Consider the following 19,754-nt stretch of genomic DNA (forward strand, 5'->3'; position numbering starts at 1 on the left):
CAGATGTTGTGCAGGACACAGAACAACTAAGAAACGAAAGTATTGCCTGTTTAAGGGCGAAAGCGCAGCAGCATCAATTGCAACTGAGTCTGCAACCGACATCGACGCCTCCAAGTGGATCGTATCCGTCAGCACCACAGTCAAGCACGTTACACACTTCCGTTTAATCGCGAAAATACAGACTCTTTTTCTGATAGTTCCGTGTCCGATATTTTTGCTGTTGATGCGGAAGCACGTCCTGCCTGGCGGACTGTCGTAGATGAATCGACAGCACCAACTTCAAAATCAGTGATATTTTTTTAATGAATATCTCAACGAAGATCGGTTTTTTCGAGATATAAGAACCTGCTAGAGATTACTTCTGCGATTAATCTCTCGCGGCTAGATTGCAGCGATGGCGTCGAATTGAACAAATTTTCTCGCGACGAAGGATCTCGGATTGTTCCGGCACAATTCTAATGTTCTACGTTCCTCGTCAAGTACAGTTTTCTGAATTTTTGCTGTTGCAATTATCTGCGGCACAGTGTTAATCGCGCAGTCCGGAGATATACCCTATACTCACTCACTGGCACAAAATTACAACGAAGCGTGATAAATTAACAAACGGGGCGCCTAATTTGCATTAAACAAGTCTGCACATCTCGCGTAGAAATAAAGCAGGCCTATATAGATCGAGATGGATTTACATAATTCTCCGCAACGATGTGACGTACACCGGGATGCGGATATAGCGTTATCCGCGGCGACGGCGGCTAGCGTACGTGGTCCTAGACAGCCGAGGGAGAAGTTGAGAGGACAAGGGAAAAAGTAGCGGGGCGCGTTTAGCCCTCAGTCTTCGGCGGCCGGTGTTCTGCGGTACATGTACCGTATGAGACTCGACGCACACCACTGCAAGATCACGTACTCTAGCCACCGTCGGCGCAGCAAATGCCATATCTGTCTTTCAGGGTGCAACGAAAGCGGTGCTTCCCACGTATTTTAGAGAAGAAGGCCAATGCGCCAAAACGAAATACCGTTGGAGAATACCGTGAAATAAACAATGAAGTAAATTAATTATTAAGCATAACCCTCATCAACGAAATAATAGCCTACTGATGATCTGTATAACAAACAATAAAAGATTATCAATCAGGGAATCCTGTCGTTGACGAACGCAAAAGTGAATACTTAAAAGATGATTTTTCCGGAAAAAAAAAAAAAAAGAAAGAGTCGACGATGAACAAGGCTTTGACTAATGAACCCGGTCGATTAATTTAATTGATCGGCAGATTAAAAGCAAACGGAACTACCTAATTAGAATCTAATTGCTTTTAATAGCGCGATTGTGTGTCTCTGCGCGAATGTCTTTGTGAGCGAGCGTACGCATGTATGTGCGCGTGTGCGTTGAGTGCGCGTACCTGCGTGTACACCTGCATGCATCGAGAAACGTAACAGCAACACTTGAACATTTTTTTTCTCTGTAAAATGTTAACTTGCAACGAATGTTGAACAACGCAAAGCATTAAAGAAAGAAGGAAAATAAGGTTGTGGAACGCGTAGCGAGATTATAAGATATACGAACACACATCGAAGATAAACGAGCTCGAAGACTTCTACGGTACATATAACAAAACGCCCCTGTAAGATTTACAAGTTTACAATGATACGCAATCATTGAAAGTTGACTCAATTGTTAAATTCACGTGTATGTGAGATAAAGTGAATATGCGAGAGATGGTGTGCATGTAGATGTGTACGTTAAACAAAAATGTGTGTACGTGTGTGCGTATGGAAAGAGAGATGGGGAGAACAGGATGCAAGTCAAAAATTTATTAGTGATGACTTCCTATATCCAAGTACTTAAAAAGAAACGTAACTGTTGTCAAATGTGCAATATATCGATATAAGTTTTAGTTGAATAAGATATATACTTTAGTAACGTCTACGAAAGGCAGCCACGACAGCGTCGGTGTCTCGTTGGGTAATGTTACACACAAATTTTACAGTGTATGTCCTTCAAAAATTATATGAAATGAAAGCTGATGAAATATTGCACATATAATCTTTGTGCTTTTCATTTCTTCTGCGAGTAAGCTTATTCCCGCGTTGCACCGTCGTTTCGGGACATTTGCCTTCTGTACATAAATATATAAATAAAAAAAGTATATATATACAAATATATATATATATACATATGCGTAAATATTAAAAAAAAAAAAATTAAACGTGGTTACGAGATACATTGAGCCGGACGAAAATTTTTTTGTAAAATTCAGCAGGTAAAATTTCCTGAATATACTAGTTATTTTCTAAATTTTTTTCGAGCTAGATTTCACTCGAAAAAGTGAGATAGCATTCCAAAAAAGTGAAATTTCTTTTTTATTAATTTATTACTTCATTATTTTATCTTTTCTTTAAATCTTACAAATGTAATATGAAAACTTATTATATATTTTCTTTCTTTGTTACTATTAAGTCTAAAATATAAACTGAAACTGCTGTAAAAGCACTCGTCATCAAATTATAATCTTTTTTCCATTGACGAGATATGTTTCGTCTGGCTTAGATTTATCAAGTTATACACATAACTTAACATATAATTTAAAAGACTTGATCATGGAAAATGAAGTAACCACGCATTCTCTAGCAAAAAAAAAAAAAAAAAAAAAACAACTTAAAAATAATGAAAGTGACACCGCTGTTATTGTGAGAACACTTAACGATGGACTTTGGATCTACAGCAAATTCTCTGTATCCAAATGTTCCAACGCATGCATAGTAGTCGGCTAGTATACGTAATAAATAAAATTTCTGAACAAATATATTTTCTTCTTAATGCTCTATTTATATTTTGCGCTTCATAACTTCGCAAAAATAATTAATTATATTAAACTGCAAAGTAAGCATTTTATCTTGATATCATGAGTTTATTAAAGAGGGAAATAATCTTTTACATAAATACGCTATACACATAAATATGTATTTGTAAATGTGGATGTATTATGCAATTATTAATGCATACAATGGAATACATTAATACCAATTTTAATTAATATTTAATCTTACAATTAAAGAAAGATATCCGAACGTAAATAAATATGTAAGTATGCATAATACAAGATTATCTACGTATTGTAGATGTAGCATGGACACGAATTGAAATGTAATTTTATCTGCAGTGTCATAAAATGGATGTGACCATATAATGCCAAATGCTAAAATAGACGTTAGTGGTGGGAGTGTACTGGAGTATTAATGGTCCCACGAAAAAGGGATAACTGTTCTTAAAAAAGTTTACAAAACATCGACTATACAACGCTTTTAATATTTTTTAATGATATTTTACTTCTACAACTGGAAATAGCCTTAATGACACAAAGCTAACTAGTAACGTAATTTTTTTTAATACCTAAATTGTCTTCAACTCGTATTACTTCGTTACAATTAGAAAATCAGACTTTTCGTTTTTCGGAAGCATTTCAGTGGCAGTCAGTGAGTGTCTAGGCCTTCAAACTGTTTGCTATTAGGTAAGTATTGGTACTATTTTGTCAATAAAAAAATTACTCTTTTGATTATTATCACTCGTATTTCAAGTATTCTATGAAATAGATTTGCATGTCGTAGGACAATTTTATAAAAATTTTTATCACATTTGCGCAAGACGAAATTATTCGATAAAATAAAATTAAAACTTGCCGTAGATTTTTATAAATAATAAATACATCTTAAATATATATTATATAAATAATTTATGTCATTAGTTTGATTTTGATGCAACATATTTTTCACAATGGACTTTTATAAATATTTTATCTATTCCAGTTAATGTATTTATATTAAATAATTCAGTTCACTTATATAATTCGATGCAAATTTATTATTTTTCTATTTCTCTATTTAAAAAAGAGATGCGTTTAAAAGCATAATTATTAGGTTAAAAAAAAGATACTGTATTTAATTTTGCATTAATTTACAAAATGTTCTATTTATAAGTTAAAATTTACATCTTTCTCTAATGTACATCATTTCCAATTAAAAACTATTAGAAAATTGATATGCTAAATACCTCTTCGAGATAAAAAGATTGCAAAATAAATTGCACAATACTCAATATGTATTATTCAATTACTTGGCCATTTCTAATCGTATTTCTTTGTTTTTAACATTATTTTATATTATTTTGTGATAAAGTGCCAACAATGAACTAAAAATTGTTTTATTCGTTGAATCGCTATATTTAAATATTATAATGTGTAATTGCAGTTTTGTATGTTAACTGTTACAAATTGATTAAAATTATTATACTTTTCACAGAAAATATAGTTTACTTTCGTACAATTTTTGTCCTTTGAAAAATGTATGACATTTTCTTTTATATTAAGTTAACCATATTAAATTACAATAATTGAAAATTTATTACTCGATCAATATTAATAAAATCTAAAATTTACAGAGTTACATTTAATTTGTTACAAAAACTTACTGCAAAACTGCTGACATTAATTTTATCTCATAGATTCTTGTTTTACGATAAACATTATTGCATTTATATTTGAGACATGAATATGGCAAATTTACACATGTTTGATATATTCTGTAAAAATTTTTTTTTTAATTACTTAAAAATAAAAAGTGTTTCCAAATTTAAAATTAAGTTTAAAAGAATTTAATGTCTCATATAGATATGTATAAAACTACTATTAAATTAATATGACTTTCGTATATAACAACAAATTATTTGCAAAACGCTTACAAGTATAATAATTTATGGAATGTTAACTGTAATTAGTTTTCATAAAATATATTCGTAATTATACTATTTATCATGCTTGCCTTTAAACTCGGTACAATCTTAACAAATTGCTTTGTGAAAAAGTTTAAACTGAAAAATGACGTTCTTTTCAAGTTTGACGGATTTATTGGTGTTTTAATGACGTTCTCGTGAATCTTCCTTGTGTGTACTGTGCCTGCGTGATTCTTGACCGCTAGGTGTAACAGGTCGTCGTTTTGATCTTTTAAATTTAGCAATATCCTCGCCGAACACATCACCAGTTCGAAGTGCAGATATCAAGTCATCGAATTCGCCTTTGTTATCATTTTGCTGTCCATTACTGTTTGCTTCGTTTTTCTTACTTAGTGATATGCTGTTTAGTATACCCTCTCGCGAATTCTTTCTCTCTATCGTTCTCTTCCGGAGCTGTAATAAATTATAATATAATATAGTTCATATTTTATGTATAGCATACGTGACACATGATAAAAATGTCGCTAACTTCTTGTTCCTGTTTTGCTCTACGTTCTTCCTCCTCGACTTTCTTCCTCATATTTTCGACATCTTGCCTTGCTTCAGCTAGAGCTTGTAAAAAGTTTTCAAAAATTCCAAAGAATTCGTCAGGCTGAACGCCAGCTGAGTCTTCGCCAAATAATCTCACTGCTCGATCAAACTGTTTAAATAAAATTACATTGAGATAGTTATAACAACCACACGCGATAAATCATTAATTTTTACCCTAGTTTTCATATCTTGGAATAAATCTTCCGCCTCTGCTAATCTACATGTGGCTTGCGCCTGGAAGTCCCTCATAGCAGGTAAAAACATATCACCTTGAAGTACCTGAGATTGACCTCGATGAAATTCTAAAAGAATAATACAGGTAACAAATTATTTATTACTCATTATTCTGCGCATCTTAAAATTAATATTAACCTATTTCTCGTTGAACATCCTGCAGTCCGTTTTTCAAATTAGCCACTTCTTTCTGCAAATCGGCCATACTAACTTTAGCAGCTGTTCGAACATGCGGCATATCTTCTTCGATTTCTAAGACCTCTCTAAATCTAGCTTCGAGCATTTGTACGAGGTAATGCAGCAAAGTCGTGCCCTTAGAACAAGAAGACTTGGTGTCGACTAGACGGTTCAAAGAAGCTAATCGGAAACCGCACGCGTTACCCCGCGCGTTTCCGCGGTTCACGTAATTTCCCAGTGCTAAAACTAATTCCAAAAGTTTTCGAAGCCTTCGGGATCTGGCTACTTGTCGGCTTGCTTCTAAAACCGCTCGCATCCTCGGCGTAAGTTCCGCAATGCTAGCTGCGAATTTCTTTTTGTAATGGAGAGAACGTAATCTTTGTTCGTAATGCGGCACCCTAAAGACAGAAAAGTTGACATCTCGTAAATTTCATTGTCGCCAAGTAAAACTTGGTATTATTACGTTGATGAGAGAACATAAAACAAGTCGACAAAAATTCAACACGTCACAAATATAACGCACTTTGATATTTGATATAAAAAGCAGTCAGCTCTGTTTTGTAGATCCTTTTGATGGATATCTAAGAGAGCGGCTTCTTCCGAGGTCGGTGTATATTTTAGCAATTGCTCGACCATATCGATGTGCAAAATATTTTGCTGGTCCATCGACAATATTGTTCTGGTAATCTCATTATCGGACAATTTTAATTTCGACAGCAGTATAGTGCAGTTCTGCGCTCTTCTCGAATCGACTACCGACATAGTCTTTTTATTCTTTCCTAACGTTCTCAGATCCTCGATCGAGCCTTCTGTGGGAACACCGTTTTTCTGATAAGCGCAAAAGATCTTGTCGATCGACTCGAGATCCATCACATTGTAAAGCTTCGAATCGTCCAGCTCTGACCATATCGTACCCTGTAACTTTTGCTCAGGTATTTTTGACCAGTTGAACGATTTCAAAGGATTGCTTGGCTGCGGAACGTTCTTTATTATCTCCACCTGCAATATCGAATGAAAAACTTATAGGGGTCCACCGCAACGCCACTATAGTAAATTGGGTTGGCTTATCTTTTACCGACATGTGGGCATATATGTATAATACACTGAAAGGTAGATATAGCATTTTGCTGCGACGAGCGGCGACGGCGGCTGGCGTACGTGACTTCTCGTACTCTCGGCCGCCGAGAGCGGGGAGGTGTAGTAGGCCGCGTTCTCTCTCAGTCCTCTGTGACCGGTGCTCCGTAACACACGTACGCGCGCGTTTCATGTGAGATTCGACGCACACTACGTTAGCCGTCGTCGTCGCGGCAAACGTTATACCGGCCTTTCAGTGTACCCACGTCGATGAGCAGACAGGCAACCCAACGTACTTAAGTGTATGCTGCGAAAGCATTCTGTTCATTAAAATAACCATTTAATTAAAATTAATTATTCTATCTAATAACACGTAATCTTAAGGAACGTAGCAATAATAACCTTCATAGGTGGAGGAGCAGTCGGCATTAAACAAGGTGGTGGCGGTGGTGCTAAAGGAGGAGGGGGAGGAGGCGGCGGGGTAGGTTTAGCTTCGAGTTTTTCGAGTACTTCGTCTTCCACAATTTTCAGAGTGGCTTTCGCGTCGTCCGGCAAACTTCCCGAAGCTACTAGCTGCTCCAGACGTTTCCTTTCGGATTTCTCGTTATTAATTTGTCGCGACAACGTCTCAATGTCGTCTTGCAATTCGGAAATCTTTTGCTTTGTCTCTATGTGCATTGACGTCTCTTTTTCAAGACGCTCTTTGATTCTTGCCAGACTCGCTTCGATGTCTTCCTATAAATACCCACAAATTTTACGGTTATATGCAGTAAAAAATATTAAATAGTTATCAACTACTAAATGATTATTTAAATTTTCTATCTCGTTTTAAATATAACAGCAATGCAATTTATTCCGTATTAAAAATTTGTACCTTTTCTTGAGTTCGTAAATCGAGTTCTTGCTCTTTTTTAGCCAATCTCGTGGACATGTCTAAATTTTCGCGTTCCATTTCTTCAGCCTTTTTCCTCGCTGCAACCAGTTCTTCCTCTTTTGCGAGAAGATGAACGATCTCTTTTACGTTTATTTCAATTGGGGCCACATCAGGGTTTCTTATTAAGCCCGTTTCGTTGCTTTCAGACTGTAAAACGATTTGTTGAACGATTCGATCAAACAGCAACCAGTGCTGAGGATGCGAGCCATAATCCACTAAAAAGATATTAATTTGTATTACAATATATGTTAAATAAATAAAAATAATGTCTATCGGTTGAAAAACTTACGTGGCAGTAAAAGGCAATGTTCGAGTAAGCTAAGAAGATGTGGATAAGCTGCAGTGTGGCTGAGTTTCCGACGCAAAAGGTCGAACATGGCACTGGCACTCTTAGTATCCACATGTTCCTTTTCGAACTTCCTGGCGAGTTCTTTTTCGTCCTCGTTTCGTACCATTTCAAAAAAATCGAGATGCCTATCGAGCGTCTCGTTCTCGTATTTTCTCAGTTTCTCTATAATAGGTTGTATGCCAAGCATCAGTAGCTCGTATCTTAGATGTAGCCTAAATTCTAGCGTCACTTGACCAGGTCCGTAGTTCAGCACGGCATTGATAAACGACATAATCGCCGTTTTCAGGGACAAATTGTCTTTATAGATGCCAAAGTTTTTGTCGAGATCATTAATTATACATTGGAAGCGCGTTCTTTCGGAATGATATTGCTGGAAGTGCAGCATGGCCTCCAAAACTTTCCGGTGACCGCCTGGTACCAGACAAACTGCACCGAGTATCTCTAGTACGGAGATTTTTGTCTTTATATTCTCGGACGCGAGCGACTGCGATATCGTGTTAATTGCCGTTGGATGTGCCAGCACGTGCGCTCTGCCATTCTGCAGACGATTAGATACCCGAATACAAACCATAGAAGAAATAAAAATTATTATTATTATTTTTATTTTAGCAAGATACGCAATTAAATTAACTATTCATTTAACGATAACGAAATATTTTCATTTCGTTGATAAATATATTTTTTTAAATTTTTTTAATGACAGTATCAACTCACCGAATTATTCATTAAAGCCTTTAAACATCCTATAACACTAGTGTGAAGATTACTGTTAGCTGCCTCAGTATCCATAGTTCCTAGTACTTGTAATAAAGCATTTAAACCATCTAGTTCTATAAATCTGAGAACGAAGCTGTGCGGCTGTGTCCTCAGAGCAGTCTTTAAAGCTTCCGCTTGGCGCATTTGATTCGATACCTCCTCATCTTCCTCTGGGAAAGAATTCTATGCACAACATTTAATAAATTATCATGTAAATTAATGATCAATCAAGGCGTTATTCCAGCAAGTTTTCCTCACTCACATTTGCTATTATTTTCAATCTATTGATATAATCCTCAGGATCACCGCTAAGATCGGTGGTGCGTAAACCTCCGTTGTCCAAGGTGTCGTTACCTTTCCTGGAGCAATATATCTGCCACTTTTTGTTAGCTGGCAGTGCCAAAACCGCTTGCCGATTAGTTTGCGTCAGATCGAGCTCGTCGACAAGCTCGAGGAACATTTTATTCAGCTCTTCCTCGGCCGGCATTGGTAAGGTCGGTGTCATTGCTTGTAGCGTGAGCGTACCCGTGTGTTCCACAACGCAATACGTGATTTCCGGTGGCTCGTCATCCTACAAAGAGCGACTAGATTACTACAGTCTGCCGTGTCACGCATGATATTACAAATCAAATGTAAGTAACATTAAATTAATAAGTACACACGTAGCGGTAACCTTTAATTATATGCGTTCGTAACGTTATACATAAAAATTGTTCTTGACATTTTTACCTGGAGGCAACCGCAAAACGATTTTTTCACTCGCGATGGCATTGTTTGGCAGCGGCCAACAAATTCCTTCAAAGGCTGTGAATTTTTCACAGGACAATTCGGAATCCTCTGAAAATCACAAGAAACTTCAGAATTTATCTACTTATAATAATGGATCCGCTGAAAACTTATCACAAAAAGCAACGTTTAAAATATCGATTTGTTTCGCTTGTTTTTTTTTTTTTACGGAATACATTTTGTTTTAATAGTTTACTTTAAAATGTGTCTTAATTTCGATACATGTCATTTGTCGATGGCGCTAATTAAAGCGTCTGCATCTTAGATAATAAATATAAAATGCGTCTAACGTAAGAAATCAATTTCAATTCGTAGTTAGATTTATATTTGACTCGTCGCGTCCTCGTGGTCAAAATTGTTTTAATTAAAATATGAACGCGGCGGGCAACGTGTTGGAAAATAGTAATCAATTCTAAATCAAGATTCGATGCGACCGAAATTTCTTTTTAACTCGATTTACCTACATGAAAAGAACGCGACTTTTCGGTTTTAGACTCCGGACAAGACTCGATATCCCGATTCTCGCCGTTGAAAGACATGTCAGTATCTATCAGTCGGATCACTTTTTTTCGTACGTTATAATCAAGTGAAAGAGTAGCCCGGAGCATCGGCACGATTTCGATCGTAAACGTTTCCACGATTAATCGCGATTTTCACTTTTACACACATTGGAGATAAAGCCACTACGGCTCGTACGCAGCTAAATACTCGAGAATTCGAGCTGCCGACCAATTTTATAAGTAAGACATTCTCTTATCTTCCACGTTGAAATTCTTATCGCGCCAGAAAAAGAACAAAACGCCAATTATCGTGCACTAGTTATCGCGCGACTATGCATATCATTGTAATGTCCTCGATAAAATCAGCTGGTCAGTTTTGCATAAAACAAAAGAAAAAAAAAATAAAAAAAACTTCATAAAATATAACGCTTGTTAGTATATACGTTACAAATAAAATAAAATGATTATTGGCAATTGCCTACGTTCAATCTACATGGCAATGTACTTTCGAAAATACCTAAAGTAGCGTGAATTATTCGATGTATTGTCCGTGAAATGAGTAAGAAACTCAGAAAGCGTGCAGATTTTTCGATCGCAATAGTGATATCGACATTCAATCTAAGAGTACTCGCCAATAATATATTATAAAATATAAATCAGATCAACGGGTCAATCATACGACACGTCGAGTAAAAGTAAAAAAAAGTAAAAGCAGAGAGCGTTGACGAATGCAGAATTGTATGATTATTAATTTTAGCCCTAACGTAATTGAGAGATTGCAGTACAATTTACAGTGCAGCGGCAATTATTATTCAGACTTCTATTTCGTAACGGCGTGCCATAACAGCTTATAATATTTCATTATTTTAATTGCAATCATTACCAGATTCAGTTTTCCCATTTTCTCCAGCATGGTATCCATTTTTTTAATTTTGTCAACTTCTTCGTCAAAGATTATCCTCTTTTAAATCAAGACTCGAGTCTTGCGTCGGATTTCCCGTTCAAAAGTTGCTTGCTTCATACGCGGATAATTACAAACGGTTGCAGAAAATCACATCACCGAATTAAATTGCATCTACGGATTTAAAACTTAAAACATTTCAAGGCACTCTAATTTAAACTTAATCTTGTTTTGAGGTAGCAATGATAAAATTCTATTGTCTTGTTAAACTTAATTTGTAGATCACTCACGTTACGTACGGCATTAAATTCTTTTTTTTAAGTAAAGTCTTTGCACACAGACTTTATTATTATAAATTAATAATTACTATTACCTTCCTGATCACATTAACAAAGTGAAAACTTATTAATTCAAAACACTTTAAATCACTCATTGTGTATTCATATATTTTTTTAACTTTAATTACTACAATATTTTATAAAAGTATATTTTGAGAGCGTTTTATTAAAAAGATAAAAGTGTTTTCTGGAGTATCATGAGGAATCTTTCGTTAATCTTTTTTTTATCTATTTATAATAATTTAGGTCGATTCTTGTTGAAAAACAATCAAATGTTTGACTACATAACGTGATAACAAGCAAAAAGCAAAATTGTTCACTCGTCAAAGTGTTTCACAAGTATGTATAATTATTAAAAAGTCCGACAATTTAAACGAGCAACGATTGATGAAAATGCAATTATAAATATAGCGATGGCCCGACTTTTTCGTTCGTTTCGACTGAGATAACGGACGATCTCGCCCGCGGAACGTTCTTGCTCGCGATTGTAGGTTGAACTGCCAGGTGAAAATACAACACACCTTCTCAACCTGCACAGGTGCACATAGGGGTCCCCCCACTGGACCCTGGAAAGAAGGGGGGCCTACTTGCGCGCTAGGATTTCTTCGTCACGAATACTTCAATCGATACTGGCCTGATATAAGCCCGCCAATATTATTTGTCGTAATTCACCAGAAAAAGAAATCGAATTTATATTCTGCATTAATAAAAATTGTGATCTAATGAGAAAGAAAGAAAGATTGTAAAAATATCGTCGCGGAAATATCATCTTATTCAACGAATACTTTTTTCTCTTTTAGTAACAGATTTATATTTTTATTCCAAAGAAGCAAAAACATACGTTTCTTTTTTTTTTTTTCCTTAATAATTGCTCTCTATACTTTTTCTTTCAACACTAATTTAATTTATAACATCACAATTTTTATGATTAAAAATGCTTTAGTTTAAAAAAATCAAATAACCTGATGTTAAATATCCTATTCATTTATTAAAACTCCATTTGAAACACCAGGGATTTTATAATATCAAAGTTCAGTGATCGTGAGTTCTATATCATCATCGCTGTGAGTTAGGCAATAAGATAGCGAAATTTTTAATTAATATTCTTATGCACGAGGAATCAAGAGGAAAGTGTCGCAAGCAGGACTAGCTCATTGTATGCCATGCACGCCGAGTAAATGTTACGAGAGTGAGAGCTTAATACGTCGGGTCCTAAATCGCATTCGTTGCTTCCTCTTCATGATGATCCGCTGTGTCGTCGTGGACTTGACACACGATAGAAAACGTCCGTCCTGCGGTGGCAGCCTTGCCAAGCGGAATGCACTCTCGTCTCTTAGTCGCCGATGCGCGACGACTGGTTTTTCAGGAGGAAAAATAAAGCGCACGACCGCCAGAATATTTTTTCCTTCTCTCCTGCGCATGCAGTTTTATGCTTTCCTCCTGCATAACTGAGAGAAGATGGGTGGAGAAGTAGGGAAGAAAGAAAAAGATTCCATTGCTATCCTTTTACCAAATCTCTATCTCGAAGCTAATTCTTGCTGCGGTATCGTCTTTGCATCTTTTAAATTGTTAACAGCTTATCGATATCACAGATTGCATCGATTCGGAAGAGTCACCGATCGAACTGATATAACATAATTAAATAATAATATAATATTAAATATTATAATTATTTAAATAGCATTAGAAAGCTGTTCATTGAATTGTTTAAAATTATATTCGTTTAAATTCGTCGCGTAGTGAAAGTGTTTCTTTTAACTGTTATAGCGTACGCATATGGCTCGTATGTGTACGATATAATTTGATTAAAAGAATTTTTTTTTTTTCAATTAAAGTAATCGATATAATTACTTATAGAAGTACCGGAGTTTTCTTTCTTTTATCATTTCTTTAGGCTATTTAGTTTGTTTATAATATATAAAAAATGATCCATTAGAAAAAAAAGCAGCTTCGAACGTGCATTGAAAAATATTCATGGACATACACTAATAATAAATGTACACACAAATGCATTTTCCGTGGCATTCTAATCGGTGTCAACTATTGCACGTATCGACCTACTGAAGAAAAGACCCGTTACGCGATATCTTCCTTTCCCTACCGCCGCAATGATATTATGTTCTCCGTCTTGCTCTCAAAGATTCGTACACCGATTACATCCCAAATATAATCAGCTGTATCATGTTTTTGATCGACCCAATATTCGCGTAGATCATTTTAATAAACGCACGTAGCAGTTAGTCAATTTAAAACTAAATTACTTGCTTAACATTGTAAAACTGTACTCGAGACCGTGTGAAATATGAAAAGCAAACATTAAATGCCGGCGTTCAAATGTTTTCTTACATTAATAAATTATTAATATCTGGATGAGAGGAAAAAAAAAAAAAAAAAAAAGAAGTAATCTGTCAAATGAGACGCAGGTGACATTCTCGGAAGGCAGCGCGCCTTAACTTGCTCTTCAATACAAATCGTGACACACTGACCTGAGGTGCGTTTTAGAATAAATTTAGTGAGTGGTTGTGCCGGCACATACGTTAACGGTGCTGCGATATAGGAGACGCATTTTAATATTTGCTACCTGAGGAGAGAAGGCTCGACGCCGTACTACGCGTTAACATTTCAAAAAGACCAATTGTCAATTGCTTTCTTAGCACGTATATGAATATTTGTCTTGAATATGTTGCTCCGCTTTCAACGTCCGTTTGTAAAATTTGCCAAGACGGCCCACGTGAAGACGGACGTTTGACAGAATTTAATATTAAATGTCACTAAATCGGTGATAATACGTGCGCGCGTACAATTCTCGTAATACTTCTCCCATTGCCTAGATTCTTCACGCAATTTAATCGACGGGGAATTTATCTCTTTCGAATTTACGCGCGTATCCATAAGTAATATTCTTAATGCCGCGTAAGTATGCCAAAAGTGCTCTTCGGCGCGGTGAACGAGATCTACATTTGCAGTTTAGAGCGGCTGCCGGCAAGATGTGATTTATTATCGTGACGGAGTCGCCGATAAAGGATAACTTCACGTGGCTGTAAAATAAATTCGCGGTCACTCGCTTATCAACGTCCTTTCCAATTTGCCATTGCGGCTATCATCGCTCCCCACCGGGCGAATGTAAAAGACCCGCTGGTTCCCACAAGTGGCAACATTCCTTCGTGCGCCAAGTTTCCACAATCGCGAACGGAATGCAACAAAAACGTCTGAAAAATTGCCCGTTTGGATTGGCGGAACTTTATATAACAATCTAAAAATATCGGCTCTACTGACCTGACATGCTTTCAGTAGATGAAGAACATGAATGCATTCACACCACGCCTAACATATTTTGCGGATTCCTTTTTGAGTTACATACGCGGTTAAATAAATTACTCGCGTCGTTTAATCGTCCCATTAGCTATCAATTAATTTTAGTTCTGCGAGATAATTTTTATCACGTTGGAAGACATCGGTTCAAAAATTATTTAAAAGAAAAAAGAGGTATTTGTAAGGTGTAGAAATTTATTAGAAACTCCTATACCCGAATATAAAAAGAATTGTAATGTACGCATTTATATATATGCGTATTGCAATTTGACGTAAATGACGAAATATGCTTTCAGTAACGATGCAAGGTATCGCGTGGTACGTACGTATCAACATCATTAATAACGTTACGATGCGTTGATAATTATGTATCTTACGGAAATAAGTTTCCGCAGGAATAATTATTCCCCGATGCGGAAAGCGTGGCAGACGTGAAAAACCATGTGCTCTGCGGTTAGAAAATAGTTACATAATCACCAATTATATAATTTCAGATACTGATAACAGGAGAAATTTATTTTAATTATTCTTTTTAATTTAACTATTTAATTTGAATTAACTCTGGTTGTTGCATATGGTGCAGGTTACAATTATTAGTCAGTAACGCCGGAAATATTATAACAATTACATATTATTTAAAATAGAATAGTTAAGCTAAAGCTTAAGAATTGAAATATTTACTTTTTAATTTTTTTTTAATTTTTTTAGTATCGTAATAATGTACGACGGTATGTTAGAATATTGAAATAACATTATTATACGATAGCCAGCGGTATACCCGTTAATAACCAATTCGATCGAAAAATCTCACAACTCCCGAACTCTTATAAGTTATCCATTAGCGATTAAAAAAAAAACAATTTCCTTTAACAGGAAATTTGTAGACCAACAACTCCCTAACGGCGACGCCGTGTCCTTCTGCGGCTGGCGCGAAATTGCTACTACGTCCGCTTCACAATTGTCAATTACATTATCTGTTTACGTTAGAATATGCCACTTAAACTGTTCACACGTGCGAGTACGTATGTTTAAAATGTCGCTCTTTGACTTCCTACAGAAATATAAATCTCTATAACTGCCTACTAGTGCGCTAAATAATTAATATTTTTCATATTACTAAAACAATATTTATATTTCAATCTTTTCGTAACATTTTGTTAAATAATTAAATAACTACTAAATTACTATATTTCAATCGTGTATTTTAAATCACTGTATTTTTAAATAATAGACTGTACCTTTAAATTTCCATATCGAGGCTCTTGATATATTTTTACATATAAATGTTACGAGAAATAAGTGAAAATAAAATCGCCAGTTGTTTCACAACTGAATCAACATGCGTCGCACGTAATTAGTAACGTCGCGTTTAATCCAACAAATACCGATAAAGTCTTGAACATATAAATCCGAATTTGCGCACGCTTTTTCTTTTATGAACGGCACTCATTATTAATTTCTATTATCACGTAATGTTAATTTTCTTGACGCAACATTATGTATTCCGAACAAAACGCGCGTGTGCTATGAATTTTTTATAACACATATTTGCAACGGCTCTATAAACTGTCATTCGTACGAACTGTTCGCGTGGTACACTGAGCACTAAGACTGACCGAGGGAGTCTGTAAATTTTACTCCGAAACGTACACACGCATTACGCGAGCGTGTCTGTGCGCGTTTGTTCCCAAGCAAGCACAAGCCACGTGTCCCTTCAGCTCAAAAGGGCTAGAGGTAGCAATAGTAGGGCTATTGTCGTGGGTACTGTTGATGCTGCACTCGTGTGCCGTCATCAATGAGGGGTAGTTCTCGGCGTAACTTTCCGTAGGGGAACTGGACCCTTGCATTGTAGACTAAACATCTGTTCGAAAATTCAACCACTGACATTACTCGTTAACCTACCTTCCTATAATAAAATTTATACCGTTTTATTTCACGAAAGGTTACAGAGCGCGCGCTACGCCCGCGTCATTACGTTCGGACGTTGGTTAATTTGATTAATTAATTTTTTAAAGATAATTACGGAAATTATAATTGAGTGATTTAATCGAATATCGCGACGTATTCACATAGATCCCAGATTCGCGATAAATCGAAGTATGCACGTTATTTTTTTTTCTTTTTTGTATCACGCCCTTATCTGTGTAGAATTAAAAAAACTCGCGGCGTGCGAGATGTGTTCCGAGTCGCGCATCGTAAATTAATTAATAAACTGCTCTCGGTAAGAGGATGAAAATCAAATCGATTGTAATATCGACTTAATATTATATTTCAATATTATATAATAGAAAGTTCAATTCGCGCGCGTATCTGACAGGAGGAGCAAGTCCCGGATGAACATCGAGCACCGGCGGAGCAACGTTTGGAATAATTATCTCTTTTTAATTATATTAAAATAACGATTCTTACATTTTTTTATTAAATTAATAATCGAACTAACTTGTAGACAGCTACTTGCAGCACGATAAATTTAAAGATCCCGATTTTTAAATTAAACCGAACTTCAAAACCTTCTCTCTGACAGACGACGATCGATTCTCTCGCTTGGCTTACGCCGCATCTCGAAATTAAATGTCATATTAATTTTTATTATTTTATAAATTAAAATTCTCCCTTTTTTCCGCGTACAATATACTTTTTCCCAAACTCGATACAAGTATTTACTTCTCGGCTACGCATATATGAAGCTCCGCTAACTGTATCGTTCGGCTACCGGCAAAGGAATGCGGGACTCGTGACGTCAAGTTGCGCGACTGTACACTTCAAGGCCGACTGCCGACTTGCCGGCCGCCGACCTTTGTGTATATATTTCGCCGCTACCTACGTAGTTCAACGCGTTATAAAAAATATATTAAACCGAGAATAAATAACGCTTCGTGCCAAACGTTTAAAAAAAAAAAAAGAAAAAAAAGAGAAAGAAAAAGAAAAAAAAAATTAAACCATATTAATCACGTCGCTGGTCATTTCAGAATTCAAGTTGAACGACATTGCTCGTTGTTGCGTATTACGAACGTGATATAAAATCACGACGGTTCCGACTTTTAGTCTTAATTGTTGTCAATTGCTACTAATTGCCGAATGACTGTGCTGTCTCAGCAGCTGTAATTTGCGATTGTGTAGAGATCATATTCGCGCGGCCAGTATCGAATCGTTATGCGTACGATGACAACATAGCACTGATGACGGGCAATCATTACACAACGTGTTATAAAGTAATCACACGCACATCGTCGCCTATTTCAATTTGTCCGTATTTTTATATACCTATATATATATATCATTTTGCGTATTTAAAATCAACGTTCTCTGATTGCTCTTTAATTTTTCCATAGCTGATTCCATGACTTTATAACAAATATCATATTTTTATATTTGCACAAACAAAGTTTGAAATATTTTTATTTTAAATAGAAACGAGATCAAATATTTGCCATGTTCAGAAAACAGAATTGCAAATTCGTGCTAATATCGTTCGCCTGGTACAGCGCGTATATACGTATTTAATAAATTTATATCGATTATTCTCCGAATAAATTAATTTGCCAAAAAATGCCTGAGATTATCAGTTGTTCCTCGTCGATGGGGGTCTCATATGAGGGAAGCTTTAAAGGTGCACAATGTATGCGTATAGGGAACTGACAGATGTGGTCGATAACCCACATGGCGGTTTTTGCTCTTGCAATGTAAATGCAAAGTCATCGATTTTATCATACTATTTTATTAGCGCATAGACGGACGAGTATTAATTAAGATGCGGTACCTTATCACTTTAATGGCTATTAAGTTGTTCTTGCTGACCGATCGTTCAAAAACAACGGTTTGTATTTTTATCACAGTAATTAGAATATACTTAATTATGCATTTAAAATAATACTGTCACGGCAAGAAAAATGATGCATTTGTTTTGAAATAAACAAGAATAATTATGATTAATATTATTCCGGTAAAGAAAGCTCGTACCTACAAGATGCATTTTAATAAAAAAAAATTAAAATAAAATAAAAATTATTATGCATTAAATTTTCGATTGATTATTTGGGACAATCGTGAAAGAGGATAGGAATTAAAGAGCCCTTACCAGATCTTCTGTAGGCAGCGAGGTATGGTCGCGCCGGTCGGACCGCGTCGATCAATAGACAGCGGAAAGACACATGTCCCGGTGGTTTCTCATATCATGGTGTTTATAAGATCAACATTGGACATCTCCGAAAATCTGACGACGAATGTCTTGAGCGAACAGGCCGGCCGATAGAAATCACGGAGCAGCGTTTAATTAACGCGTAAAATTCTCGCGACAACCGTTGGTAGAGGGATAATTTGTGCGCTCAAGCGACGCTGACGTTAACGATTTGATGAGAACGTGACGATAACGCGACGACGATAGCGGTGGAGGTGGCGGCGGCGGCGGCGGCGGCAACGGCGACGGCGGTTACGGCGTCGGGACGGAAGCAGGACGCGCGACGTAAAAGTCGAGAAAAGTCGGAACACTGGCTTGCCATCGGATAGATCGTCGACCCGACGGGCAGAGCGGCTCTAGTTACGCGACGACGCACTGCGCCGACGTCAAACCGACGTCGACGACGGCATCATCATCGTAAAGGCGACGGCGCACTCCGCAGTTTTATCTCTCGTGCGATCGCGTACTTGCCGAGTCGATCTCTCGAATCGAACAAGCGCGACAGCATACGCGTATCGAGATGCGGATTATAATTCTCGCCGCACTCGCCGCATATTAAATGGCAGTGTTTTGCAGTGCGAAAGTTTCAACAGAACTTACATAGTGTAACGCGATATAGAAAAATTATTATGAAACAATTAATATATATAAAACTATAATAGGTCCCTTTTACGTAAATTGATTTTCAAATTGTTATTTTATATCTATTTACTTTTTTGGTAAGTTAACAATAAGTGATGCATTAATTAGAAATTCTTTCGAATATTTTATAAATTTCTTTGTGTGAATATATTACTATTACACGATAACTGGCACCGTTTTAACTTCGAGAGGAAGCACATTAACCTAAGCCTACATTACTTGGAGCAAGTCATAGTGTCTTTAGGTCAGGAGGACACGAG

At 36.3% G+C, this 19,754-nt stretch overlaps 2 protein-coding genes across 5 annotated transcripts in view; one reads left to right on the forward strand and one right to left on the reverse strand.

Moving 5' to 3' along the window:
- Positions 1-2,652, forward strand: part of LOC139102901 (visual system homeobox 2) — a 39,658-nt gene extending 37,006 nt beyond the window's left edge. For both annotated transcript variants that reach the window (XM_070657094.1, XM_070657093.1), the window contains exon 7: positions 4-2,652. In XM_070657094.1, the coding sequence (XP_070513195.1) occupies positions 4-167 (164 nt within the window). In that variant the 3' untranslated portion in view covers positions 168-2,652. The remainder of the gene's footprint in view (positions 1-3) is intronic.
- A 184-nt stretch (positions 2,653-2,836) lies between these two features.
- On the reverse strand, positions 2,837-19,173 carry Daam (disheveled-associated activator of morphogenesis-like protein). Of its 3 annotated transcripts, none has more exons than XM_070657063.1 (12): positions 18,754-19,173; positions 9,568-9,675; positions 9,101-9,409; positions 8,797-9,021; positions 8,023-8,620; positions 7,674-7,948; positions 7,202-7,534; positions 6,249-6,724; positions 5,687-6,123; positions 5,489-5,616; positions 5,253-5,423; positions 2,837-5,176 (listed from the first exon to the last, which is right to left on the reverse strand). In XM_070657063.1, the coding sequence occupies exons 2-12, from the start codon at positions 9,607-9,609 to the stop codon at positions 4,907-4,909; spliced, it is 3,264 nt and encodes a 1,087-aa protein (XP_070513164.1). In that variant the 5' UTR covers positions 9,610-9,675; positions 18,754-19,173; the 3' UTR covers positions 2,837-4,906. The 3 variants fall into 3 exon arrangements, with proteins under 3 accessions (XP_070513164.1, XP_070513163.1, XP_070513162.1); XM_070657062.1 differs by lacking the exon at positions 18,754-19,173 and adding an exon at positions 11,008-12,095; XM_070657061.1 differs by lacking the exon at positions 18,754-19,173 and adding an exon at positions 10,089-10,976.
- Positions 19,174-19,754: the final 581 nt, after the last annotated feature.

The sequence above is a fragment of the Cardiocondyla obscurior genome, linkage group LG05 (genome assembly GCF_019399895.1).
Source record: "Cardiocondyla obscurior isolate alpha-2009 linkage group LG05, Cobs3.1, whole genome shotgun sequence".
In the NCBI taxonomy this organism is placed as follows: domain Eukaryota; kingdom Metazoa; phylum Arthropoda; class Insecta; order Hymenoptera; family Formicidae; genus Cardiocondyla; species Cardiocondyla obscurior.